Source organism: Acinonyx jubatus, chromosome B2 (assembly GCF_027475565.1).
Source record: "Acinonyx jubatus isolate Ajub_Pintada_27869175 chromosome B2, VMU_Ajub_asm_v1.0, whole genome shotgun sequence".
Classification (NCBI taxonomy): domain Eukaryota; kingdom Metazoa; phylum Chordata; class Mammalia; order Carnivora; family Felidae; genus Acinonyx; species Acinonyx jubatus.
The window spans coordinates 109,403,513-109,431,285 of record NC_069385.1 but is presented as its reverse complement, the minus strand read 5'-3'; the positions used below and the strand labels follow the sequence as shown (position 1 = coordinate 109,431,285).

Below are 27,773 nucleotides of genomic sequence, written 5' to 3'. Positions count from 1 at the left end.
AGCCTTATAATCAGTGTTCTTGCAGATGAGATGGTGAGAGGGAGAGGTGATGCCCTGACTGGTAACCATGCTTCCCTTTAGGGTCAGGTTCAGTTGGGTTTTGTTAACAAATACTGGCTAGAATTGGGAATCATGTGATAACATACAGTTGAATAGGCTAAGACAGTGTTTAACACAGGTGACTTTCACACAATATAATTTTTAATGTCTATCGTACAGCTGTTAACAGCACAGTTACACATGAGCCTAGAGCAGCACTTTCTCGATGGTTCTCAGCACTCCCGAGGGGAGAGAGTTCCAGGACCCTTGTCAGAGGTGGCTGACTCCCTCAGCATTTTCAATGTGGACCATTCTTTGGTCTCAAGGAGACTCCAAAGTCTAATTAAATTAAACCTGGGCCAAAGTCTGAGAGTGTCCAAATGTTTGTTTTGTTCTGGTTTGGTTTTTTGGGGGTTTTTTTGTTGTGGTTGTTTTTTAGTATTTATATATTTTTGAGACACAGACAGAGCCTGAACGGGGGAGGGGCAGAGAGAGAGGGAGACATAGAATCTGAAGCAGGCTTCAGGCTCTGAGCTGTCAGCACAGAGCCCAACACGAGGCTTGAACTCACAAACCCGTGAGATCATGACCAAAGTCGGATGCTTAACTGACTGAGCCACCCAGGTGCCCCAAGAGCAAGAGTGTCCAAATGTTTTAATGCCTGGGAGAATGAGAGCTCCAGAACATGCCCCAGGCAGCACCCAAAGTCTTATTGTCTCCCCACTGAACACTCAGCACAACAATGAAGCCGTTCTCTCCTTCCCCTAAAAGCTTCCCTTTTCTCTCTTCCCTGAAAGAAGGTAAAATTTCTCTTGGAGTCACTAGCTCAGGAAGATGGACTGAGTTTCAAAGAATCTTTAATACAGAGGCATTGCAGAAATACTGCTTTGCAGGATAGGTATCTGGGGAAGGAAACAGGAAGAAGCTTCCAGAGGATGCTTTGCCCTCCACTGTGGACCATTAGTGTCACCCATGTGGGCTGTTGTGGCCACCTGTGTGGGTCTGAGAGGAGAGGCCCAGTGTCCAGAGGGTAGACTCTTGTCTCATTGTTACTCCTCTTCCAGTGAAGAGCAGCCACCTAGTCCAGTGCTTCCACAGACAAGCCAAAGGAGGTCACCTGGCACTTCAGGGGCGTGATGTTGCCGGAACAGCCAACAACCTGACTTCCTCAGCCCATAGCTCACTCCAGACTAAGCGAGGGCATGGGGATGTGACACAAGAGTAGCCTTTAACTATGTTTTTGGTGAGGAAAATAATCCCCTGTCTTTAAGTTCTCTTGCCCCATGATTGAAGAATTCCTCTCGTGGGCCCTCAGTGCTTTGGAGAGCCCATTAGTCTTAGAAAAGTATAACTATCCCCCGCCCTGCACAATTACACAAACAGAATGGCTGTCCTGTCAGTCTTGGCATTTAAAAACAGAAGAATGACGACATGGCCAGTACATTTTTCAGACTCCTGTGCTTATGCACCAAGTGACACTTTGGACGTAGAATGAAACAACTTGGAGCCTGTAATGGCAAACTCTTAAAAAGGGGAGTTGCCCTCAGTGCAGCCAGTAGTAGCCTCAGGGTGGAACTGAATTCATGTGCTATGAAGAGTGATCCACTGAGAGGCGCCCTGAGTCCACCATGAGGGCATATCGGGAAGTAGTGGGCCTGAGCCAGGGCTCATTCACTAATATTTTAAGTCATTCAACAAATGTTTGCCAAACAGTTTTAGGGACCCTAAACTTTAAATCCCACCATCAGAAAGAGTCTCTGTAGTAAGACGGCTGCCCTCCTTGGGAGATTCAGATTGGATAAGTGGGGTATCCGCTTTCTTGGAGTCCGCTACTTCTCAGTGTTCAGGAGGGGAGGGGGCCCAGGGCCATCAGCCAGCCTCTGGGGCCTGGCCTGTGTCTGCACCCTCGGCTTCCACCTGGTTACTCTTGCCCAGCTTTTTCAAGCTCTCCAGAAAGGCCTTCCAAGTCTCCGACACGCTCTTTTCCAGAAGCCAGCCCTCACTCTCGCACTCAAGGTCTTCGGGGTTCGACACGCCTTCCAGTGCTGTGTGCAGGTAGCGTAGGCCAATTGTGATGGACACCTGGTGGGGAGAAGAGACTTAGAGGAGGTCTGGGAGAAGTAGGTGGGGACTGAGGTTGTTAGGAAACCCTGGAAGCCACCAGCCTGTTCACCCCGGGGGCCCTTCGAGGGTGACAGGCTCTGCTGAGTCTGGGTTAGTGAGGGCCTGCCCACCAGCCTGGCCTGGTGCTCAAAATAGCTGTCTTTTCTCCAGCCTCATCTCCAGCCCTATTCTCCTCCCTTTCTGGCCACCCTGGGCTTCTTTGGGTCCCATCCACACTTTCTTCTCTCCAGCCTGTACCTCTTGCTGTTTGCCTTAAACGTTGTTCCTCTCCACGCTCCCCCTTCAATTCAGCTTCAGCCCTCGGTGAGTGACCCTGCTACTCATTCTGCCTCCTCTTTCTCTCCAGTCTCACCCGTTCTGGGGGGATTAGTCCTAGGTTTCTCCTCCTTGCACCCCCATCCCGTTCCTAGCACATTGTTTGGCACATATGAGGTGTTGGGTAAACTATTTGCTAGACAGAATTAAAAAGTCACCTCCTTTTCAGCAAGCAATATTATCATATGTGGTTTCCTTCTACTTCTGCTATTTTGATTAGTGTGGGGATGAGTGGGTGATTTGTTTGTGTTTGTTCACTAGCAGTCGCTGTAGCGGGCTGTGGTGCCAAAATGCCTGGGTTCAAACCCCAGTCCTGATACTTAGCCAGCCATGTGAGTAAGAAACCTCAGTTTACTCATGTGGTTTGCAAATTTTCAGATGGAGTGTCTCCTGCCTCTTGTGCACGCTGTGACATGTCAGGATGTGTAGAGCATTGTACGTGGTGCCCAGTAAGGATGAATAGATGTGTCAGCTGTAATTGGTTATTAGTGTGGTAAGTACTGTTTGCATCTTTCCAATGTATCGTGTTACCCCTTGTTTCTACATAGATTCCCGCTTTACTCTCTTACATTTCTCCTTTCGTGGTATAACAGACTCTGAGCTGGTGAGGCCTGCTCATGGAGACCGTCCACCCCCGATGCATCTTGTTCACTCAGTCTCCCAGCCCATAGAACAGCACCCAGTGGTGGTAGGGCTTCAGTAAACATCTACTAAATGAATGCTATGGGAGCACTTTATAATTGCAGTGGTGGATGACGTTAGTGATTGATGTTTTAGGTTTTCGCTATTGTCATTGTCCGTTGAAAGTTTAATATAATGTTTATGGTGAAAAAACTCACCTCCTCCAGGACGTCCTCCTGGTGTACATACTCCTACTCTGATTCCCTCCTCCTTTCCTGAAGCAGGTCTACTGCTGCATTATGAATTTTGCACTTGGTCATGATCCTCCCTTTGGTTCATGAGTTAGATGTCACCTCCTAACTGGATTGTGAGGCCCAGGAGAGCAAGGCTCAAGCCAGAGCCCTATCTTAGTTTAGCCACCCTCATGCCCATCACAGAGCTCTGCCAACTGAAGGCCTCAGCTAAAAGTCAAGAGCATTTACTCCCTGTTCACGATGACCTGGTCCTCATCTCATACAGTCACTAGCTTCCTGGAAAGGCGAGGAAACTGAGAGGCAGCCAGTGGAACCCTGTTTTCCCACTGTTAGCCTTTCAGTCTTTTCATGGGTTTTCAGGGTACATGAGCTTCTGACCTTCCAGCAGTAAGCTTCTCACCTCGCTCTACCCATTCATTCCCAAGACTGTGCCTCAAGTAGTCAACAATCAGTAAAACGTCATTCATTTGCCTTGACATGAAAAGAAACCCTCCCTTCCCCAGGCAGCCTACCCCCAGACAATACAGTACCTGCAGTGTGATGTGGTGAGTTAGCAGTAGTCATCTCAGCCCAGGGCACAGCTACATGTTAAATTCCATAGCACTAAGAGAGCGACTTACTTAAAGGAAACTTTCAGTGAATCTCCTCTAATGGGCAAACTTTCCCCACTGATATTTCTGGTTTTGGACTTCTGGATTTTGGAGTGGATTTTCTGCTGCCAGCTGAAAGCCAGAGCCCCTGAGTCACCCTCTGTACCACCTTGGTTTACCACTCACACTTGCTCTCATTCAGCACCCGGGACAGCGCCCAGCACTCAGGTGTTTAAGAAATAACTCCGATAAATGAATGAATGACATCTTGCTACATCCCAAGTTCTGTACAGAGAGGAATTAAGTCTTATAGGTGAAATCAGATAAATCCACAAATAGTTAGAATAACAGGTAAATTGCTACCAGAATCTTGAGAGAAGCACAAATCCAAATAGCTCCCATTTCGTGGACATAATACATATCACCCCCTGTTCCCCCCCCAGGAATCCCAAAGCTAAGTGCTGTCGGTCCCATATAAAGAGATGTTAAGTAACTTTCCAAGACCCCAGACTGAAAAAACAAAGGCACATGATGAACCTCTAAAACATGCAAAGTGAAAGAAGGCAGACAGAAAAGGTCACATATTTTCATGGCATTTATATAAAATTTTGTCCAGGATGGATAAATCCACAAAGCTGGAGCACAGATTAATGGTTTCCAGGGGCTGGAGGGGTGGGAGGCAGGGGGGCGGGAGATGGGAAGTATGCTGCTTAATGGGTAGGAGCTTCTCTTTGGGAGTGATGGAAATGTTTTACAACTAGATAGAGGTGGTAGCGGATGTTGTAGTAGTTGTACAACATTGTGAATGTACTAAATGCCACTACGTTGCTCACTTTAAAATGGTTCATTTTCTGTTCTGTGAATTTCACCTCTATCAATTATTTTTTGAGTGATAGGAAAGAAACAAAAAATAGTAGAGGTGCTGGGGTTTAAACTTAGGCCTGCCTGCCTGACCCACAGCAAGGCTGAGGGCTGCTTCTGAGGAGAGAGGCAAGCGCTCCAGGCTGGGCCCCACCCGTTAAATCCAAAAGGGGCAGGTGACCCCCACTCCCCTCGGCCCCCAGCTGGCCCAGAGCCTACCTCAAAGAGCCAGACGAGGAGTGTGACGGCGCCCATGGAGTTCATGAGGCTGCCGTAGTAGTTTAGCAGGGCAGCCCTGCAGCCACGCACCCACAGGTTGAGCTCCTCTGTCTGGTGGTCGTAGCTGTAGTGAGCCGAATTGTTGGTGAGCTGGTACTGAATGCAGGGCCGTGGCGAGTTGGGGTTGCAGCAGCTGAAGGGAACACCATCCACCAGGTATCGCCCATCCACATTGCTCTTGATGCGACTGGAGGAGAAAGATTAGGGGCTTCTCAGACTTCTCACCAGGGGCCAGTTCCTCCCATCCCACAGTTCTGAAAAGCTGTAATATTCATCCATCCATCCATCCATCCATTCATTCATTCATGAAATAATAATGTGCCAGCCACTGTTCTAGAAGCTGAAGGTGGAGAAATGACGCTACAGAACCAATGTCCCTACTTCCTAGAGTTTGTGTTCTTGAGGGTTGAGACAAATGATAAACCAAGAAGCGAGTAAATAAGGAATACAGAAATGCATCCAACCACGCTTTGTACTGCCAGGCCTCTGCATGCAGCAATTTCTTGGAACCATGTCAGCCTGGTAGGACAGGTGGTGACTGGAACAGGACTGCCTAGCGTTCGTGGCCAACAGCCTTTGCCCCGCAGCCCCTCTGCAACCTTACCTCTAAAAAGTCACTAGGGACCAAGGCTCCCTCTGGCCAGATGGGTTCTGTTCAGCATATATTTCCAGAAGGCCTGCTGTAGCCCAGGGCCTGTGCAGGGACAGGGAATGAGACTGGAAACAGTTACAGTCCTTGCCCTCAACTTGCTTGCTGTCCACAGTGAACTCTGCCCCTAGCCAGGTGGGATCTCCTTACTCACCTGAAGGCTGCAGCCCGTATTACTTTTGCACTTCCATTTGTAGGTATATATTTGGTTAGGGCACACCATACATTCATGTGGGTTCAGAATTCAAAAGGGGCAGACATCTTTACTCTGAAAGTTCTCCCCATCCTCATCAGGCATCTGAGTGTGTCCTACCTGACCTGAGTGAGGTTACCCAGGTGTCTTTATGCACCAGAATTCATCAAGCTGCACACTTAAGATTTGTGTACCTGAGTGTATGCATGTTATCTTGAATCACAAAGTTTTTTTAAGTTGCACAGACTTTTACAAACATGAGAGTAGAAAGTATGAGAATAGAAATGTAATTATTTAAAATAGAAACTATAATTCCAATTCTGGGTATCTATCTGAAAAAAATGAAAACATTAACCTCAGGGGCACTGGCTGGCTCAGTCAGTGAAGCATGCGACACTTGATCTCGGGGTTGTGAGTTCAAGCCCCACATTGGGTATAGAAATTACTTAAAAATAAAATCTTGAAGAAGAAAAAAAAAACATTAAATCAAAAAGATACATGCATCCCTGTGTTCATTGCAGCATTATTTACAAAAGTCAAGACATGGTAACTACTTAAGTGTCCATTGATAGGTGAATGGATAAAGAAACTTTGGTACATACACACACATACGCACATGCACGTACACACACACACACACACACACACACACACACACACTGGAATATTACTCATCTCTATAAAAAGAAATCTTGCCATTTGCAAAAATGTGGGTGGATCTTGAGTACATTATGCTAAGTGAAATAATAAAGACAAATACCATATGATCTCACATGTGGAATCTAAAAACAAACCAAAGAAAGTTGTGGTTGCCAGGACAGGTGTGGGAGATGGGCAGAATGGGTGAAAGTGGCCAAAAGTCCTGGGGACGTAATACACAGCATCGTGACTATAGTTAATAATGCTGTATTGAAAGTTGCTAAGAGAATAAATCTTAAAAGTTTCTTATCACAAAAAAAAAAAATTCTGTAACTAGTATAGTGATAGATGTTAACTAGATGCATGGTGGGGCTCATTTTGCAATATATGCAAATAGCAAATCGTTATGTTGTATCCGAGAACTAATGTTGCATGTAAACTATACCTCAATAATAAACATAAATAATAGAAACTGTTTTCAACATTCATTGAAATGATAATTTCAGTGTTTAGCTTCTAAATGTCCATGTTTAATCTCCAACTCATTCTTGTCCCTTGGCCTCCAGATCCCCCCAAACTGTAGCCAACTGTCTGTCCTTCTAAAAAGACTTCATACCTGATAAGCAAACACAGATTCTGCAAATGTTCTTTTTCTTCTTGTTTTTTACCCAAATGATAATGTCCTGTCTTGAACCTTTCTTTTTTCCCTTAGCAGTATCTTAGAGATTTTTTATATCTATCAATAGAGAGTATTCTCCAGGTTTTTAATGAGCTACACGGTATTGCCGTTGCACAGATGGTCCTGGGGCACTAGTCAGTTCCCTACTGATAGATGTTTAGGGCTTTCCCAATCTCCTGTTAATTTAAACATTGTGCATATTGTGGCTATATCTAGAGGGTAAATTCCTAGAGGGGGCATCCCTGCATCAAAGTGTGGATCCATCTGTGACTGCCCTAGACCCCTGCCATATTTCTCCCTGGCATTTGTAGAATCATACCCCTAACAGACATGCACAAGAGAACATACCCTTCATGCTGTACCCACACGGGTTCGATTTTTGATCTTTGCCAACCTGAGAGATGAAAAATAGTATCTCAGGCTTGTCTCAATTGCCATTTCTCTCATTACGAATGAAGTTGAGTATCTTCTGATATGTCGAAGAGCCATTTGTGGTTCCTTTTCTGTGAACTGTTGATCAGTATGATTAGGACTTTAGAAAGGTTCTGTACAATGTGGCCTCCTTGGTTCCAGAAAAGTCCTCACCTGGGTTATGGTGACCATATTTCCAATGGTCTGCAGTCCCTGACCTCTACTTCCTAGACAGGACCCCAGCCGAGAGAATGGGTGGTCCTGGGTGCACAGGACACCTGAACTTACTCCCAGCTCATCCCTCTGGACAAGGTCCTTACCCTCTCTGGGCCTCAGCTCCCTCATCTGTAAAATGGAGTTGACATGAGGATCATATGAAGGGATGTGTGTAAAAGGTCTTAGAAAAGTGGCTGGCACATAATAAGTGCACAGTGAATGTGAACTCATGGCTGAGGCTGGGCAGGGTGGAGGAACGAGAGCCTTCACATGTGCTCCGTGTGCCCTCAAGCAACAGCTGTGGCAATGGAACAGACCATTCACCACCACTGGGCAACAGTCACTTGTGATCGGGTGGCAGGGTCTCTGCCAACTGTGAGGAAGAGGCTCTGAGAGCCTTCTGTGAGGATAGCAACCATGTCTGTGAGGGCAGAGCTCACCCCTGGCCTGAGGCCGTATCAGACATTTGTCACTGGCTGAAGTGGTTGCTACTGAAGTACTTACTTGAGCCCAACTGAGTGCACCAAGAGCACGGTGGGAGCAGAAACCACTCTGCTCTCCCCCTGCAGCCCGTCGCTCGACACCTGGCGGCGAGGCCCGAGGTGGTCCCGGGTGGGAGGACTGAAGCAGAAGGGCTGTCAGTTTGGGTCTCCTGCCCCCCTCTGGAGGGGTCAGTAGTCCCTGGACACCTCAGCAGACAGTAGTCTCCCACCGATGACCAGCCCCAGCAGGCCTCTTTGAGGCTGGGGTCTCCGAGCTCAGATGCTCCTCGTCCCTCTGCCTGACCTGCAGGCTGTCCCTTGGGCCTGCTCCCAGCAGCACAACATCCCACCTGGGCCATTCCCAATGTCCCCATGAGAGGAGTGGGTATAGTGGAAGGAGCCAGCCTTTGAGTCGCAAATCTACATTTCTGATCTGTGGGACTTCATCCTCTGGACCTATGTGAGGTGGGGATAACTACAGCCCCCTCTCGGCAGCCGTGGGGAGCTTTAAATGAGTCAGTGTGAGGAATGTGCTTGACACAGGCCCTCAGAGAAGGCCCCACGCAGAGCCACCTGGGCAGGACCTTGCAATCCACCAGATTGTTCTATGGAGGCAGAAGTGGTGCCCTGAGCAGGGCAGGGCGGGGCCTCACCCAAAGCCAAACAGGAAGTGGAAGACCAGCCCACAGCAATTGCCCACTCCTCCCATCAGAGTTTCTTCAGAGCCTCACAGGTCTCTCTCCTGTATGTTGGCTTTTCTATTTAAACTTCATGAGAAAGCATGATTCCCTCCCTTGTTCCCTGTCCCAGAAGCCCTTTCCTGTCCACCATTCTCTCTCCTTATGCACTCTCAGGTGTCCCTAAGCTGGGGTAAAGCCTACAGACTTGCCCCATACATAGTACATGTATATCTGAAGTGAAGGCCAGGCCTGCAGTTGTGTGGGCTGAGGCCAGGAGAGGATCTGAGCTACCCTCACCCTGCAGGCTGGCCTTCTGGAGACCACTTATCTTCCCACCTCACCTCACTCACTCCCCCAAATGGGGAAGCCACCTTGCTAGTCTCCTTAAGGCAGAGCCGTGTCTCCCCCCAGAATGCCCCCCCACACACACACACACACAGACTGGGGATTCCTGAGGTCAGGGCTTGTCTTGCCTCAGACTGAGGCTCCCTGAGGACAGGGTTGTCTCCCACCTGAGACTGGGGCTCCCTGAGGGCAGGGCTGTGTCTCCTGTTTGTGTCCTCCCTCAATACCTACAGTACTTTATATCCAAAACAGGTCCTACCTTAATCAAGACCCTTACAAGCCCTGGTGAGCCCTGAGCAGAGCAAGATTTGTAGCCTGGGAAATACTCTGATATAAATAGCCAGCTCACCACCTAAGGAGCTTTGTCTTAAGAGGGTGAGTGGGGCCTTAATCTGTGGTTAGAACCAGGACAAGCACTGAGTAAACAAGGTGATTCTTCTACGGGAGAGGGAGGGCTATTTCTAGAATTGCGGGACTCCAACAGATCTCAGGCTGGGGGTCCAGGGAAGCCACAACCTCCATGAAGCCAGGCCTTCCTCCCCCATGCTAACTTGGGTCTTCTCCTCAGGGAGACCCAGCCTGAGGAGAAGACACACCCCTGCCTCAGGGAGCCCCAGTCTGAGGGGAGACACAGCCTTGCCCGTGGAGAGCCTCAAGCTGAGGGGAGACACAGTCCAGCCCTCAGAGAGCTCCTAGCCAAGGTCTAGTCTTCTTGAGATGTCTATAAATTGTTCAGGAAGAGTGAAAGGAGCCTGTAGCCTTTAGGTTCCCTGGGTGGGATGAGAAAGTGAGAGGGCTTGGTGCCGGCTTCTCCCTCAGGCTGAGGGCTCGAGGCCAAGCCCTCCTGGCTGACGGTTTCTGGTGCCAAGGCCTTTTACCCCGAGACACTAAAGCTCTGCTTATCCAGAAAGCAATGGGGACCTTGAAAGGAATTGTCTGAAGACTTCATGTCCCTCCTCATGTGATGCAGTAAGATATACACAGGGCACCCTAGAAAGTGTTCTTGCCAAAACCAAACCTGAATCCAAGCACACCTCAGCCCTGACTATTGGCTTATGGGGGAAACACAGGGAATGAAGAACAAGTTAGATGACACCACTTGGCTGCAACTGCTCAGTCCAGAATGTGAGGAACGAACTCTTCAGAACAAGTGGCCCAGTTCCTCCAGTACTCACATGGCTGGACAGTAACCGTTACAGAGAAAAGGAGATGAAAGAGATCAGAGAACCAAATGCAAAGTGTGGACTTGGTTTGGATCCTGATTTGAACAAATCAACTGTGAAAGATACTTTGAAACAGTAAGAGAAAATTGAACAGACCAGATATTAGATGAGATTGCTGCTGGTTTTGTTGGGCATGATTACTATTGTGCTTATATCAAACAAAAACAAAAAAGCAAAAAACAAACAAACCCTCTGTACCTGTTAGAAATGCCTCCTAAAGTATTTACAGGTGAAAGGAAATGAAGGTCGGGATTTGCTTTAAGATACTCAGAGGGTAGGGGCGCCTGGAGGGCTCAATCGGTTGGGCGTCTGACTTCGACTCAAGTCATGATCTCACGGTTCGTGAGTTTGAGCCCCGTATCGGGCTCTGTGCTGACAGCCCAGAGCCTGGAGCCTGCTTGGGATTCTGTGTCTCTGTCTCTCTCTGCTCCTCCTCTGTTCATGCTCCGTCTCTCTCTCTCTCTCTCTCTCTCTCTCTCTCTCTCTCTCTCTCTCTCTCTCAAAAATAAACATTTAAGGGGCACCTGGGTGGCTCAGTCGGTTAAGCGTCTGACTTCAGCTCGGGTCATGATCTCGTGGTTCATGAGTTCGAGTCCCACGTCAGGCTCTGTGCTGACAGCTCAGAGCCTGGAGCCTGCTTCGGATTCTGTGTCTCCCTCACTCTGCCCCTCCTCTGCTCTCTCTCTCTCTCTCTCTCTCTCTCTCTGTCTCTCAAAAATAAATACACATTAAAAAAATAAAATAAACATTTAAAAAAATAAATCAGTAATAATTAAAAAAAAAAAAGATACTCAGAGGGGATAATGTGTCTTTGGAAGGGGGATATAGACGAAACAAGAAAGCGAAAATGTGCATATTTGTTGAAGCTAGGAAAGGTTGTACATGGAAATTCAGGATAATCTCTCCACTTTTGTGAATGCTTGAAAGTTTCCATGATAAAAGTTGAAATGCAATAAAACAAAAGAAGCGCTGGCTGAGAACCCCAAATCTGTGTCTCGATAACTTGCTCTGAAGAAGATTCAGTCACTGAGGGAGGCCGCATCCCTGGACTCTGCTCCTCCCTCCGAGGGCCTCCCCCAGTTATAACGGAGCATCTCCCCACCCCCAGAAGCACCAGGCCGGAGCCAGTGAGAAAGTAAACACAGAAGGCACAGCAGAGCCCAGCCTCGCATGCCCAAGGCCGTGGGGAGCCTGGGCGGGATCTCTGGTTCCTATGCGGCTACCTCGTGATTTTCCGAGACCCTGGCACAGAAGCACTGGAATCTAGTCATGATCCACAGAAGTTTCTCAAGCATCTCTGCCCACACCTTCCAGTGTCCCTCTGGAGGAGGACAACATGGAGGACAAGAAGGGGTAAGAGGGGACAATGAGGCGCCACCCCCAAAGTGGCCTGGAGAATTCGAAGTTTGGGTCAGTTAGGGCATAGATTCATTTAACAAGGAAACTGTACAAGGTGACTTTAACATCGCTGCAAAGCAGCACAGCAGAGTGGGAGGAACAGAATTAGAACCTGGCACTCCATACAGTGGGAGATTCTTTGTCATGGAAAGGAAGGAAGTTCTAACAAATGTGGCAACCTGGTTGAACTTGGAAAACGTTATACCAAGTCAAAGAAGCCAAGCCTGGGGCCGTCTGGGTGGCTCAGTCGGTGAAGCTTCTGACTTCGGCTCAGGTCATGATCTCACGGTTCGTGGGTTCAAGCCCCATGTCAGGATCTGTGCTGATGGCTGAGTTTGGAGTCTGCTTTGGATTCTCTCTCCCTCTCTCTCTGCCTCTCTCTCTTTCAAAAATAGACATTAAAAAAATATTTTTTTAAGGCCAAGCCCAAAAGGACCAATATTCTATGATTTCATTCAAATGAGATGTCCAGGAGAGGGAGGTCTATAGAGACAGAGAGGCGATTATAGAGCAGGGCCGTGGAAGCTAGGGAGTGAAAGCTGGAAGGTACAAGGGTTTCCCTGCCATGTGATGAGCACATTTTAAAGTGGACTGTGGCATTGACTAGTGGCACAGCTCTGTGAAGAGGCCAAAAACCATTGAATCATCCACTTTAAATGAGTGAGTTGTAAGGAATGTGAATATCTCAATAAGGCTAGTTTGTAAAAGTATACCGCCCCCCCACCGCTTCCTGCCATGAGATCTAACCTGAGGCTCAGATCTTTTATCTATCAAATAGAGATAATACCTGCAAAAATTACAAACGCCCCAGAGAGGGGTTTTGTGCAGAATAAATGTGGGACCTGGCAATATAGTGATAGGGGGCAGAATAGGGGGGTGGGAGATGGCCAATGGGCTTTTTGAACCTGGGACCACTGGAGGGGTGAGGGGTGGGGAGATTGTCAATTCTTATAAAAAGCCTTCAATTGATATTGTTTAGATCAGGAGCCTTCAGGAAACAGCCCTTGATCTTAAAGATTCCCTTGAGAAGTCTCCAAAAACCAGCCACCCCTCCATGCTTGTCGGGACCACAAGCTCCGTGCTCAGTTTCCTGGGGGACCAGTAGTGGGGGGCATACCTAAGGAGGTCCTAGGGAGCCCTGTGGGCAGGAACCCAGCCCTGCTCTCAGGAGCTGGACTGGAAATGTTCCCTGTAGCCCAGTCCAGCGAGGTGTACATGGTGTGAAATGGGAAAAGATCCCCCACAGCCTGCAGGAAGGACCAGAAGTCATGGGCACTAGGCACTGCCCACGCGCAGGACCAGTGTCACTGGAGGATCTCGGTGCATTTTCTGCAGACTTCCCGCCCTCTGGCCAGCTCACTGCTCCTGGGATCGCCTCCCAGAGTCCTCAGGGTCAACCAGGAGACTGAGGCCCACCCCAGCCTCTTTGTTGGCCTCTCTGAACTTGGTGGTGAAAGGAAAAAGAGAAAAAGATGAAGCATTTTAAAAAATCTTGGTGGAAGGGGCGCCTGGGTTGCTCAGTTGGTTGAGCGACCAACTTCAGCTCAGGTCATGATCTTGCAATTTGTGGATTCGAGCCCCGCATCGGGCTCTGTGCTGACAGCTCAGAGCCTGGAGCCTGCTTCAGATTCTGTCTCCCTCTCTTTCTCTGCCCCTCCCCTGCTCATGCTCTCTCTCCCTCTCAAAAACAAATAAACATTAAAAAAAAAAATCTTGGTGGAAGATGACCCAACTCCCTCAACCTGCCCTCCTGCTAGGCCCCACCCCTGCTTCTCTTTGCTTCTGCTGCTCCTGGATCCTCGCCCTGAGGGTGCTGCTGAGAAAAGCCAGAAAAAGGTAAATGCTTACCACTTCTCAATGCCTGGCCTCTCAAAAAAAGAAATAAATACACTTTATATGGTTCAGGGGAGGATTTGGGGAGTCAGCTTTGTCCGGTAAACTTAATAATCCTCCTAAGTAAAGCAGTGAAGATAAGAACAGGAAGGGGCGCCTGGGTGGCGCAGTCGGTTAAGCGTCCGACTTCAGCCAGGTCACGATCTCGCAGTCCGTGAGTTCGAGCCCCGCATCAGGCTCTGGGCTGATGGCTCAGAGCCTGGAGCCTGTTTCCGATTCTGTGTCTCCCTCTCTCTCTGCCCCTCCCCCGTTCATGCTCTGTCTCTCTCTGTCCCAAAAATAAAAAAAAATTTAAAAAAACAAACAAACAAAAAAAAACGTTGAAAAAAATGAAAAAAAGAAAGAACAGGAAACAATTTGAGCGTCCAGGGAAAGGGAGGGGAAAAGTGCCTCTCCACGTTGTCTCATTCATTTCTTCCTTCCTTCTTCCCACCAACAGATAAAGGTTGTACCAGCGTCGACCCTCAGGCAGATCCAGCCCCATGAAGCTTTCTAGACACAGCCCCGAGGAGCCTGCCCTCGCTTACAGGTGTTGCCCACTGTCATTAATGTGAGAGTCTGTGGGACACAGTGAGGTGGTCCTCTCTCTGCAACAGTGACCCTATCAGGCTGTACCCTCAGCAGCACAGGAGTGTGACTGTAGGTGAGGCATTTCAGGTCTACCATTGTGTCTTGAGACCAGCTTTGTGGCAAGTTAAAACCAAGATACAGTTTCTTCCCGGAAGCTTAGCCTAAGGGAAGTAGGAGAGAGACAGAGGAGCAAAAGCCTCAAAAGAAGCTTACACTGGTATTCTAATAGAAGCAAAGATGAACAACCTAAGGGCCTCCCTGAGCATAATATGATGCACCAATTAAACATGATCATTTTAGACAAGTCCTGGATGACATCACTTGCATGTAAAATCTGAAAAGCCAAACATCTAGAAACAGAGGCTAGCATGGCGGTCACTGAGGGCAGGGAGAGGGAAGGGAAGAGGTTGGTCAAAGGTTACAAACTTCCAGTTATAAGGTGAGTAAGTTGTGGGGATCTCATGTACAGCCTGGGGACCATAGTTAAGAATACCGTATTATGTGGGAATGCCAGCTGGGGCAGCCACTCTGGAAAACAGTATGGAAAAAAACTAAAAATAGAACTACCCTACGACCCAGCAATTGCACTACTAGGCATTTATCCAAGGGATACAGGTGTGCTGTTTCAAAGGGACACATGCACCCCATGTTTATAGCAGCACTATCGACAATAGCCAAAGTATGGAAAGAGCCCAAATGTCCATCAACGGATGAAAGGACAAAGAAGATGTGGTCGGTATATATATACAATGGAGTATTCCTCGGCAATCAAAAAGAATGAAATCTTGCCATTTACAACTACGTGGATGGGACTGGAGGGTATGATGCTAAGTGAAATTAGTGACAAAAATCATACGACTTCACTCATATGAGGACTTTAAGAGATAAAACAGATGAACATAAGGGAAGGGAAACAAAAAGAATATAAAAACAGGGAGGGGGACAAAACAAGAGATTTATAAATATGGAGAAAAAAACAGAGGGTTACTAGAGGGGTTGTGGGAGGGGTGATGGGCTGAATGGGTAAGGGGCACTAAGGAATCTACTCCTGAAATCGTTGTTGAACTAGATGCCAACTAATTTGGATGTGTTTTAAAAAATAAAATAAAAAAAACAATACTGTATTATGTACTTGAAAGTCGCTAAGAGAGTGGACCTTGAATGTTCTCGCCGCAAGAAAGCAATGGCAATTATGTGCCGTAATGCAAGTCTTAGCTAATGGTAGGGTGGTAATATAAGTTTATCAAATTAATGCCTTCTGCACCTTGACTGTACACAATGTTATTTGTCAATTATATTTAAACAAAGCTGGGGAGGTGGGGGGGGCATAATTGTTTTGGACATTATGCAAATACTATATTATCAGATTACCAAATGGGGTGCTCAGTTGTATTTATACCATGGTTACAGTATTTATTATGTAAATGTTCATGTGACTGAACAGGAAGGTGGAAAAATGAAAGCCATTTTCTTTTTTGTGGGTGAGAACCTGACTTGAATTCCTTTTCCTGTTTTCGTTTCTCTTAATGTTGTCACCATATTTTCTTGTGTAACAGAGAAACTGTTCAGGTCACTGGAGTTAAGATAGTTTCACTCCAACAAGTTGGTATGAAACATGGAGGTGGGGGGTTTTGTTTTGGGGGTGGTTTTTTTTTTTTTGCTTTTAGTTTGTAAGATTTTATTTTTAAGTAATCTCTGTACTCAACATGGGACTCAAACTTACACCCTGAGATAGTCTCATGCTCCGACTGAGCCAGCCAGCTACCCTGCATGGAGGTGGTTCTGATCAAGCTTACGGTTTGACTGAAAATTTAGACCTGCCAACCACTGAGAGTAGAGCAACCTGGAGAATTTCTCTGCTCTGGGACAAAAGGAGATTTGGGGATTACGGAAAGATTCTGTAAGTCTCTCCAATGACAAATCGGTGCAGAAGGCAATCAAGGAACATGATAGGAAAAAATGACAGCTCTTTCTTATTTGCTCACAAAGGCTGTTTGTACCTTCAGCTTCTCCTCCTCTCCCACCCCCATCCCCAGGAATTCTGCTCATCCCTCCTGGGGCAGCTTGTGCAAATCATGCCACCTTGTGCCCTCCCTGCAGGCCTGTCACCTCGGAAGGGCAGAGCCATTTATAAGCCTCTCCTTAATTAGGGATTTGTAACAGTAATCCTCACCCACGGAAAAAATAGAATCCCAAGCAATGACCTTCAATCTGACTTCCCTTCCATGTGAGGTGCAGCTAAGCTAGCCATCTGGGCTTCATGGGTGTTGTCCGGGCTCCGGCCATGCCCTGCTGTTAGTATGCCCAGCACCCTGCATGCAAGTTCCCTTGGACTCACCCGCCTTACTCAGGAAAGCCATTCGGACCCCTCGCCTCAGCCAGGGAAGGGGTTGAGCGGGATGGAAAGAAGAGGTAAAAGAAAAGCCAGTGTCTCAGGACCGGCTGCCCTTTCCCTAGAAAATGACCTGAGACCCACAACGGCGAGTCTCTTGGGAAGAACAGTGTGCCGGAGTGAGCCGCTATTACCTCCAGCACAAAGGATGAGTTTCTCTGTTCCTCACCAGTACCTCCCTACATCACACTTCAGGATTTTATTTTTACACACACCACAAATACTTTAGAAACTTTATCGCCTCACACTATCATGATTCAAGAAGTAAACACCAGCAGGCATTTAATAAGCACTTGCTGTATGCCAGACTCTAGACAGAGCTAGGAGGTGACCTCCAAGATTATCTATTCCAGGGGTGCCTGGCCGGCTCAGTTGGAGAAGCACGGGACTCTTGATCGTGAGTTTGAGCCCCAGGTTGGGTATAGAGATTACTAAAAAAATAAATTAATTTAAAAAATTATTCCAATGCCTTCATTTTAAAGATGGGCGAGGAATGGGGCGCCTGGTTGGCTCAGTCGGTTAGGCGTCCAACTTCAGCTTGGGTCATGATCTCGCGGTTTGTGGGTTCAATCCCCACATTGGGCTCTGTGCTGAGAGCTCAGAGCCTGGAGCCTGCTTCGGATTCCGTGTCTCCTTCTCTCTCTGTTACTCCCCCTCTCCTGCTTTGTCTCTCTGTCTGTCTCTCTCTCTCAAAAGTAAATAAACACTAAAAAAAAAAATTTTTTTTTAAACGGGCAAGCAAGAATCCAGAGTGGCAAGCCACTCGCCCAAGATCACAAGCTAATTTACAGCCAAATTATACAGCCAGACCTACAGCCTAGACTTCCTGACTGCCCTGTCCTCTGCTCTTGCCACCACACCCAAGGACGAACACCTTGAGAGTGGATGCTGGTGTCAGAAGGTTGGAAAACAAGGGAACTCACCAGGGAATTTAAGCTGCTGGGACTGAACCCATCGACATCGAGTGAACAAGACAAAAAAGCCAAATAACGTCTCAGTAGATGTCATCTATGAGCGCCTCATCCCTACGGTATGAAGTAGACACACATGCCTGGCTGGGGCTTCCTCCCTGGAGACTCCTGTCCAAGCAACTTATATAACTTGACACCTTCCTCCCACTTTAGCCGGACATTAGGTTGAGTGTATGATACCGCCATCTTTATAGGTCAAAAATGTTAGCGTATCGGCAATTTCATATGGGCCAGCTGAATCCAGCCTCACACACACAGTACTAAGTCGTGCACACAGAGCACCCCATGGGCCTCCGAGTCCCCAGCTAGCTCTGACCCCAGGACTGGAGAGCACTCACTCTTTGACTTCTTTGGAGGAGAAGTCCAGGTAACGATTGCTGATCCACTGAATCTCAAACCAGTCTCGAAAGCCATTGTTGCCGCAGCATTTGAACTCGATCTGTAGCAGGTCGATGGTCTTCTTCATGAAACACCGGCCAGGGGTGTCTGTGTCTCGGTAGTACTTCATGCCATTCTTGAGCCCCTGGGCCAAGGTGCTCTCCAGGGAGCCCCGCATTAGGAAGCAGCAGAGGGCCACCAGGAAGAGGACAATGTTGAAGAGGACACAGACGACCAGATACGACTTCAGCCAGGGCTTCCACTTGGCATACTTGGACGGGTCCAGGGCGTCATAGCAGATCTTGCCAGCCAGAGAGTTGAAGACGCAGGACAGCACCCCCATCCCTATCAAGGAGTTGGGCACAAAATGGCTCTCTGAATTATTCATCACATCACTCCTCTTCCGCAGCTCGATCTTAAGGAACAGCCCTAGGCTGAAGACGACGATGCCAGCCAACACGGAGAGCCAGTTCATGAGCCAGAGCCCTTGGGCCAACTTGACCCGCTTCTTCTGGTCAAATTTGACTTTCAGCAGCGCCATACTTGCTGGGTGCAGTCTAGGCAGCTTCCCAGGACACAGCAACCACTCCTGACCTTAGTGAGCCCGGGGGCTGAAGATTCAGGGCCTTGGGAAGGGAGCAGGTGGCCCACGCTTCAGGGAGCTGCTCCGGGAGCTGCCCATGTTGAGCCCCTTAGCCCGGGACCCCCGTTAACTCAGTAGTGGTAACAGGGGCCTCAGAGTCGCCGCTCATGAAGGGGCCAGTCTCCGCGGTGTTGCGGCAGCGTCCTTCCCAGCCAAGGAGGGAGAGCCTGAACGCTGCAGATTAAAAGTGGGGTCCACAAGACCTCACGCTAATCTCTTTAGCCAGCTTCATCCCATTAGATAAAGCCGTGCTAGTTTCAGAACATGGCCAGAAGGAGCCTCCACGAACGCCCCGGAGCAGAGAGCTCTGGATTCAACATGAAGAATCAGGAACAGAAACAAGACTGGCCAGGGGAATGGGCTCTCCCTGAGGTCTGGCCCAGATCACGGGTCTCCCCAGAAGCCCGTTTCCAGGCCAAACACCTTCAAATCTGAAACTTTCTATGGGACAAAAGACATTGTCATCCTAGTTGAAAAAGAAATGATTGTAAGAAAACATTTACAACACGTAAAAAAATAAAAAATTAGTAAGCGTTTGTTTTTTTAAAACCCCCACAACGCACCTGGGTGGCTCAGTCAGTTAAGCATCCGACTTCGGCTCAGGTCATGATCTCGCGGTCCGTGAGTTCGAGCCCCTCGTCGGGCTCTGTGCTGATGGCTCAGAGCCTGGAGCCTGCTTCGGATTCTGTGTCTCCCTCTCTCTCTGCTCTCGCTCTCTCTCTCTCTCTCAAAAACAAATAAACATGAAAAATTTTTTCATTGGAAAAAAATTGAAAAGAAAGTACAGAGAATTCCCATAAACTCCTTTCCCACAACCGGTTTTCCCTAGAATTACCATGTTGCGTCTGTGTGGTACATTTGTTACAACTAATGAACAAATATTGGTATTATTGTTATTATTAACTAAAGCCCATAGTTTACATTAGGTCTTGCTTGTTGTGTTTTAAATTCTGCGAGCTTTGCCAAATGCATAATCCACTATTATCAGATCATATAGAATCGGACAGGAAAATTTTGCTGCTCTTAACAATCTCATGTTCCACCTATTCCTTCCTCCTTTCCTCCCTGCCCAACTCCGGGCAGCCAGGCTCTACAGTGTTACCTTTTCCAGAATGTCATATAATTAGAATCATAGCCTTTCAGACTGATTTATTTCCCTTAGCAGTATGCACTTGGTGTCTCTTCATGTCTTTTTTGTGGCTTGATGGCTCATTTCTGTTAATTGCTGAATAATATTCCACTAATATGGATGTACCACAGTTTATCCATTCACCTATTTAAGGGCATCTTGGTTGCTTCCAATTTTGGGCAATTATAAATAAAACACTGCTATAAATCCTTATATGTGGGTTTTCTGTGGACAGAACTTTTAAACTCACTTGGGTAAATATCTAAGAGTACAATTGCTGGGTCATATGGTGAGAGTACGTTTAGCTTTGTAAGAAACTGCCAGATTATCCTCCAAAGTGGCTGTACCATTTTGCATTCCTACCAGCAATGGAGGAGAGTTCCCGTTGCTTCACGACCTCGCCAGCATTTTGGGTGTTAGCATTCTGGATTTTTGGCATATCACTGTGGCTTTAATTTGCATCTCCCTGATAACATATGATGCAGAGCATCTTTTCATATGTTTATATGCCTTCTTTGGTGAGGCGTCTGGCCCAGGACTTTTGCCCACTTTTTAATCGGGTGGTTTTGGGGCTGTTTTAGGCTGTGACTTTTTGGAGCATAATTTATCTATCTCCATTAAAATCTAAAACACACATTCCCGATGACTCAGCACTGCCCCTTCTCAAAGAGTCTATGCATAAGCACAAGGAGTTTTAAGAACAAACCAAGTCTGTCCTCAAATTTGTGCCCACCTAATACCATGCTGCCCATCAGCTCAGGGTAGTAAGTAGCTCAGCTCTCCCACCTGGAACCTCCTTTCTTCCCTTATGTGGGGAAAATTGGATCCACTATATCCACTATTTGCATGCTCCTCTTTAAGATCTCCAAATTACTAAGAATCAAACGAGTATTTCTCCAGAGAGGGGAGATACAGAACAAAGCTATAAAGACGTACGTTTTTTTCCCTCCAGCTCAGTCACCTGAGAACAAAACAGCTATTCCATTGTTCCACTCAAGTTTGAACTCTATTTTGGGAGTGGCCAAGGCCAGGTTCTAAGACACACAGGAAAATTAGTCTTATTGTTTTATTGTCACACCACATTTTGGATTGAAAACATTATCCGGAGTGATCACTCTTCTAATAACCAAGACTTGGCTTCTAAATTTTTTTTTTCAACGTTTATTTATTTTTGGAACAGAGAGAGACAGAGCATGAACGGGGGAGGGGCAGAGAGAAAGGGAGACACAGAATCGGAAACAGGCTCCAGGGTCTGAGCCATCAGCCCCAGAGCCTGACGCGGGGCTCGAACTCACGGACCACGGACCACGAGATCGTGGCCTGGCTGAAGTCGGACGCTTAACCGACTGCACCACCCAGGCGCCCCACCAAGACTTGGCTTCTAAACAAGCTTTGCCTCTCCAAGGAATTTCAACACTTCACCATCGGAAACACTGAAAAGAATGTACTGCAGTTTCCGGAGTTTGGCTTTGTTTTTAGGGTTTTTTTTCCCCCAAAAGAGAATGTTCAGACAACCAGAAGCATGACCGGACTCAGGCGTCACACACACAGAATCTGAAGCCGCCTGTCCTGAGAGAAAAAGGGTGTGGGTGACAGTGAAACGATCTCAGGGAACTCCTTTCCAGCACACAGCACGCATGCGGACAAGAGAAATCAGAGGGAAGGAGAGGAAGAAAAAAATTAATGTAGAAACAAGAAACAAAAATATAAAAATAGTTCTCCCTGGGATAACCTGATTAGCCAAGGGCCTCTTTCTCCTCAATTGATCAATTGTACAGCGTGAGGAGGGGCAGAGTGGAGCCCCGGGCTAGTCTGTGGATGCCCCCTGGTGGCCAGAAATAGAATGACTTCATTGTTTGGAAAAGGGGAGATTTCCCCTCTCCAGCTAGAGTGGGCCATTGTCTAGAAAGGAACAAAGAGAAAAAACAGACATTAGAAATGTCGTTGGTAGGGGCGCCTGGGTGGCTCAGTTGGTTAAGCGTCCAACTCTGGCCTAGGTCATGATCTCGTTGTTCCTGAGGTCGAGCCCCATGTCGGGCTCTGTGCTGACAGCTCAGAGCCTGGAGCCTGCTTCAGATTCTGTGTCTCCTAAACCTTCTCGGCCTTTTGGCTAAGATCAAGTGCAGATTCTGTGTCTCCTTCTTTCTCTACTCCTCTCCCACTAGTGCTCTCTCTCTCTCTCTCAAAAATAAATAAAACATTTCAAAAATTGTTTTAAAGAATCATACATGTTGCTGCATATAAGTGTAGCCTGTTTGCATATATAGATCATACCACATATGAACCATTCTCCTGTTGGTAGATATATGGGTGATTTTTAGTGGGGCTTTTTTTTTCTTGTGTTGCTTTTATGAACAGAGCTGCTTAGAACATTTTGTACATGTCTCCTGCTGAGCGAAGCTTCTCTGGGGTATAACCCTAAGAGAACTCTTGAAGAGGAGGGGGTGTGAATCCTCACCTTAAAACAGTGATGCCAAAGTGGTTTCCTTAAGCAATCAGGGCTGATTTGTTCTCCCGATGTGAATATATGAGCCACATCCTCTTACTATTGAGTCAGACTTCTTAACTTCTGTTTCTCTGATTGTAATTGTGGCCTTCATTTGCATATCCCTGGTTACTAATGAGTTTGCGTAACTTGTCATAAATTATTTGCCAATATAAGTAAGTTCCACAAGTCAATCACAAAAACACCAACAAGCCCAATGAAAAATGGGCAAATTGGGCTTGTTGGTGTTTTTCTGATTGACTTGTGGAACTTACTTATATTTTCTATATAATATGTATTGGGCATTTATACCTGTCACAATGATTTTCTCCTAATTGCGACTTGACTTTTTGCTCTCTTTATGTCATCTTTCGAAGATCATAAGTTCTTATTAGTAAAATTTCATATAAGTTCTTTTTTTTGAGTGTTCATCTTTTTTTAATGTTTGTTTATTTTTGAGAGAGAGAGCATGAGCAGGGGAGGGGCAGAGAGAGAGGGAGACACAGGATCCAAAGCAGGCTTCACATTGACAGCAGAGCCCGATGTGGGGCCCAAACCCACAAACCGCGAGTTCACAACCTGAGCCAAAGTTGGACACTTAACCAACTGAACCACAGAGGCACCCTTCATGTAAGTTCTTAATGGTAGATTTTCCAATTTTTTCCTTTGTGGTTAGTGCTTGTTTTAGAAATTATTCCTTGCACCCTACATAGATACTATTATCCTCCATTGCCTTCTAGAGGGTTAATCATTTCCCTCTTCTTAAGATTTTAATGTTTTCAGGGCACATGGGTGACTCAGTCACTTAAGTGTCCAACTCTTTTTTTTTTTTTTTTAATGTTTATTTATTTTTGAGACAATGCAAGAGACAGAGTGCAAGCAGCGGAGGGGCAGACAGAGGGAGACACAGAATCTGAAGTGGGCTCCAGGCTCTGAGGTGTCAGCCCAGAGCCCGACACGGCATTCGAAGTCACGAACCGTGAGATCATGACCTGAGCCAAAGTCAGACACTCAACCGACTGAGCCACTCAGGCACCCCTAAGTGTCCAACTCTTGATTTCAGCTCAAGTCATGATCCCAGAGTCATGGGATTGAGCCCATGTTGAGCTCCATGCTGACCGTGGAGGCTGCTTAAGATTCTCTCTCTCCCTCCCTCATTCCCCTCCCCTGCTCTCTCTCTCGCTCTCTCTCCCTCTCTCTCTCTCTCAAAAAAAATAATAATAAGATTTTAACATTTTTGGAATAGATGTGTTTGTGTGGTATGATGAAGGGATATGATTTAATTTTCTTCCCTGTGGATAATCCCAGCACACCATTTATGAAATAGTCTGTCCTTTCCCCAACAGAGTCTGCACTGCCCAGTCCTAAATTAGGTTTCCATACATGCACAGATGTATTTTTGACTTCTCTCTTCTGTCCCATCAATTGTTTTATTTATTCTTATGTTTTCATCATACTTTTTAATTAAATAAGTCTTCATATCTGATAAAGGGCAACACACACACCTTTTCTTTTTTCATCAATAATATCTTGCCTGCTTATAACTGATGTATAAAAATGTTATGGTCTTGGGGCGCCTGGGTGGCTCAGTCGGTTAAGCGTCCGACTTCAGCTCAGGTCACGATCTCGCGGTCCGTGAGTTCGAGCCCCGCGTCGCGCTCTGGGCTGATGGCTCAGAGCCTGGAGCCTGCTTCCGGTTCTGTGTCTCCCTCTCTCTCTCTGCCCCTCCCCCGTTCATGCTCTGTCTCTCTCTGTCTCAAAAATAAATAAACGTTAAAAAAAAATTTTTTTTTAAATGTTATGCTCTTGAGGCACCTGGGTGGGCCAGTTGATTAAGCACCCAATTCTTGGTTTCAGTTCCAGTCATGATCTCACAGTTTCAAGAGACTGAGCCCCACGTGGGTCTCTGTGCTGACAGTATATAGCCTACTTGGGATTCTCTCTCTCCCTCTCTCTCTCTGCCCCTCCCCCACTTGCACTCTCTGTCTCTCTCAAAATAAATAAATGAACTTAAAAAATATTTATTTATTTATTTTTTATTTTTAAAGATGGTCTTTTTTTTTTTCAACGTTTATTTATTTTTGGGACAAAGAGAGACAAAGCATGAACGGGGGAGCTTAAAAAATATTTAAAATGTCATACTTTTATTACCACTAATAATTTCTCTGTTGCTTATTTTGGAGTTTTTATGCATGTGACCATATAACCCACGAAAAGTAACTTTTGCTACATCCTTTAAAATCCTCATAATTGGGGGTGCCTGGGTGGCTCAATCGGTTAAGTATCTGACTCCGGCTCAGGTCATGATCTCCCTCCTAGTTCCTGAATTGGAGCCCCACATTGGGCTCTGTGCTGACAGCTGAGAGCCTGGAGTCTGCTTCAGATTCTGTCTCTCCCTCTCTCTCTGCCCCTCCCTCACTTGCGCGCACTCTCTCTCTCTCTCTCTCTCTCTCAAAAATAAATAAACATTAAAAAAATTTGTTTAATCCTTTGTTTTACTACAACAACTAAGATTTTCAGTACAATTTGAATAGAGATGATGACAACAGGGATCCTTCTTTTGATATTGATCTTCTAAATGATTCACCATTAAGTATCACGGCTGCTATAGGTTTTAGCAGGTACCCTTAACAAGTTAAGGAAGTTCCCTTCTATTTCTACTTTGCCACAAGTGCGTTCTCATAATTTGATGCTGACTTTTATAGGAGGCTATTCTACCTCTACTGAGATAATCGTCTGAATGTTTCCCTTAATCTCTTAATGTGATAAATTAAATCAGACCTTTTTCTAAATTAAATCAGATCAGACTAGCCTTGTCTTTCTAGAATAAACCCTAGTACATTATCATCTTATATACTTCTGGATTTGGTCTACTGCTATAATGTTATAATCTTCACAAATATATTTGAGTTAGATTGGCCTATAATTTTCCCTTCTCATAAAGTTCATGTCTGACTTGAGTTTCAAGGTTATGCAGACTCATACCATGGAATGGGGGTAAATTCCTTCTTTTCCTATATTCTGGAAGAGTTTGTACCAGGATGATACTACTTCTTCCTTACATGTTTGATAGAATTTACTGGGGCTGATGTTCTATTTGTGGGAAAGTTTCAATTATGGCTCCAATTTTTGAATAGTTATGGAACTGCTCAGTTTTTCTGTTTCTTCTGTGGCAAATTTTTCAAGAAACGTATTCATTTCATCTAGATTTGAAATTATTGGCAGAAAAGTCTTCACTGTATCTCCTCATTATCTTTCTAATATGTGCAGCACCTTGGTTTCTTCTATGGTTTATATTTGCCTTCTCTCTTATTTCTTGACCCAGTAAGCCAGAGGTTGGTTAGTTTTATTAATTTTTTCAAAGAATCAGCTGATAAGGCTATTTGTTGGTTTTTCAATCTCTGTATTGTGTTTATGTCATTGATTTTGCCTCTTATCTGTATATCCTTTCTTCAATTTCTGCTATTCTTTTTCTAACTTCTTTTTTTTTTTAAGTTTATTTATTTTCGAGAGAGACATAGAGTGAATGGGGGAGGGATAGAGAGGGAGAGAGAGAGAGAGAGAAAGAGAGAATCCCAAGTAGGCTCCACACTGTTAGCACAGAGCCTGATGTGGGGCTCAAACTCACAAACCATGAGATCACGACCTGAGCCCAAACCAAGAGTTGGTCGCTTAACCAACTGAGCCACCCAAGTGCCCCTTGTTTTTCTAACTTCTTAAACTAGATGCTTAGCTCATTAATCTTCAGACTTTCTTCTTCTATAAGCAATTCAAGGGCAAAAAGAACCATACTCTTTATGGATAAAGCACAGATATACATAATAAATAATAAAGCCCAGCACACAAATATACAGTAGTATATCTGTGGTCTTAAAATTACATAGACAGGGATTACATAGGTGATTAAATAAAAATGTCTGAAACGTTTCCTTAAGGGGATGATAATAAAAGAAAAGTGGAGAAACACCGCCCTAAGACAAGGATCTGCGAGAAAGTAGTTAATTTGGGAAGTTCAAGTGACACCAATTGGGAGGGAAGAAGTGATACAGGAGGGAAGGCAGCCAAGAAAGAGTGTGCTCTCAGGCCAGCTGCCACAGAGGGACTATCCGAAAGGAAACACCTCCGAGTTATCCCGTGTGCACTGAGGGAGCCCAGGTGTTTGTTTATTCCCTAACTCCTGGCCAGCTTTTATTGAGGGCTGCTTCCAGGGAGTAATTCTTTGGCTCTTTTGGCCCACCACACAAGACAGCACGATGGCTTTGGACAGTCTTGGGAACCAGAGCCTTCCGGCACCAAATATCGCCAGTAGCCTGCAATAGCCCTGCTGGGGCACAATAAAAAGTCCAAGAGATATAGGTGGTCAGTGGCCCCCTCTGTTACACTATTATTACTTAAAATAATAGAGGGGCACCTGGGTGGCTCAGTTGGTTAAGCGTCTGACTCTTGATTTCAGCTCAGGTCCTGATCCTAGGGTCATGAGATTGAGCCCCATGCTCAGCGTGGAATCTGTCCTTCCCCCCCTCATGCTCATTCGTGCACTCGCTCTCTCTCTCTCTCTCTCTCTCTCTCTCAAAAAAATAATAGAAAGTGCTCTTAGGAAAAATTTTCCGATATGAATAATAACAAGCAGCACTTTTTATAAAGCCCCCTCGGGGACATATCTGTCACGTAGGTGCTGCTGGACTGAACCGTTAGTGGATTCCTTATTGTCAGTCACATGTCATCAGGCCACTTCAAGTCTAACGCATCTTTCCTAGAGATGTTGTGTTATAACTTGTGTTTCCAAATGCAGGAAACACAGTTAATACCATAAAAATACCAAAGTTGAAGATGACGAGAAATGAAAATCAAGTAGGCTGCAAATATATAACAAACATAAACTAAATATGTATGCAGCCAAAAAAGGTAAATTGTTACTGTTCCTTTGGGGGAAATTTTGTGCACAAACGATCTACTAAGGTTCTTAAACCACAGCTTCAATGGAATGTTCCTGGTACATGTCCATAAGCATTCTCATTGCTCAAGGACCTTGAAACTCATTCAACATTCCTGTCATGTTTCTGAGAAATTTCCAGTACTGATGAGATGTACATGAATGCCCCTCTCTCCTCCCTCCTTCATTTCCTCATCAAAGACTAGGGCTGACCTTTGTTTAAGCCTTTGGTTCTTTTATTTTTATTTATTTACTTTTTAAATTTTGTTTATTTTTGTGAGAGAGAAGCAGAGAGAGAATCCCAAGCAGGCTCCACACTATCAGTGCAGAGTCCCATGCAGGGCTCGAACTCATGAACAGTGAGATCATGACCTGAACTGA

At 46.1% G+C, this 27,773-nt stretch overlaps 2 protein-coding genes across 2 annotated transcripts in view; one reads left to right on the top strand and one right to left on the bottom strand.

The window, feature by feature from the left end:
- Positions 1–27,773, top strand: part of UBR2 (ubiquitin protein ligase E3 component n-recognin 2) — a 155,177-nt gene that overhangs the window by 125,450 nt on the left and 1,954 nt on the right. Inside the window, exon 48 of the transcript XR_008298606.1 lies at positions 2,857–2,971. The gene's annotated coding sequence lies outside the window, so the exon portion shown is untranslated. The remainder of the gene's footprint in view (positions 1–2,856; positions 2,972–27,773) is intronic.
- PRPH2 (peripherin 2) lies at positions 235–18,743 on the bottom strand. Its single transcript, XM_015071259.3, has 3 exons — positions 18,163–18,743; positions 5,024–5,270; positions 235–2,121 (listed from the first exon to the last, which is right to left on the bottom strand). The coding sequence occupies exons 1-3, from the start codon at positions 18,741–18,743 to the stop codon at positions 1,909–1,911; spliced, it is 1,041 nt and encodes a 346-aa protein (XP_014926745.2). The 3' UTR covers positions 235–1,908.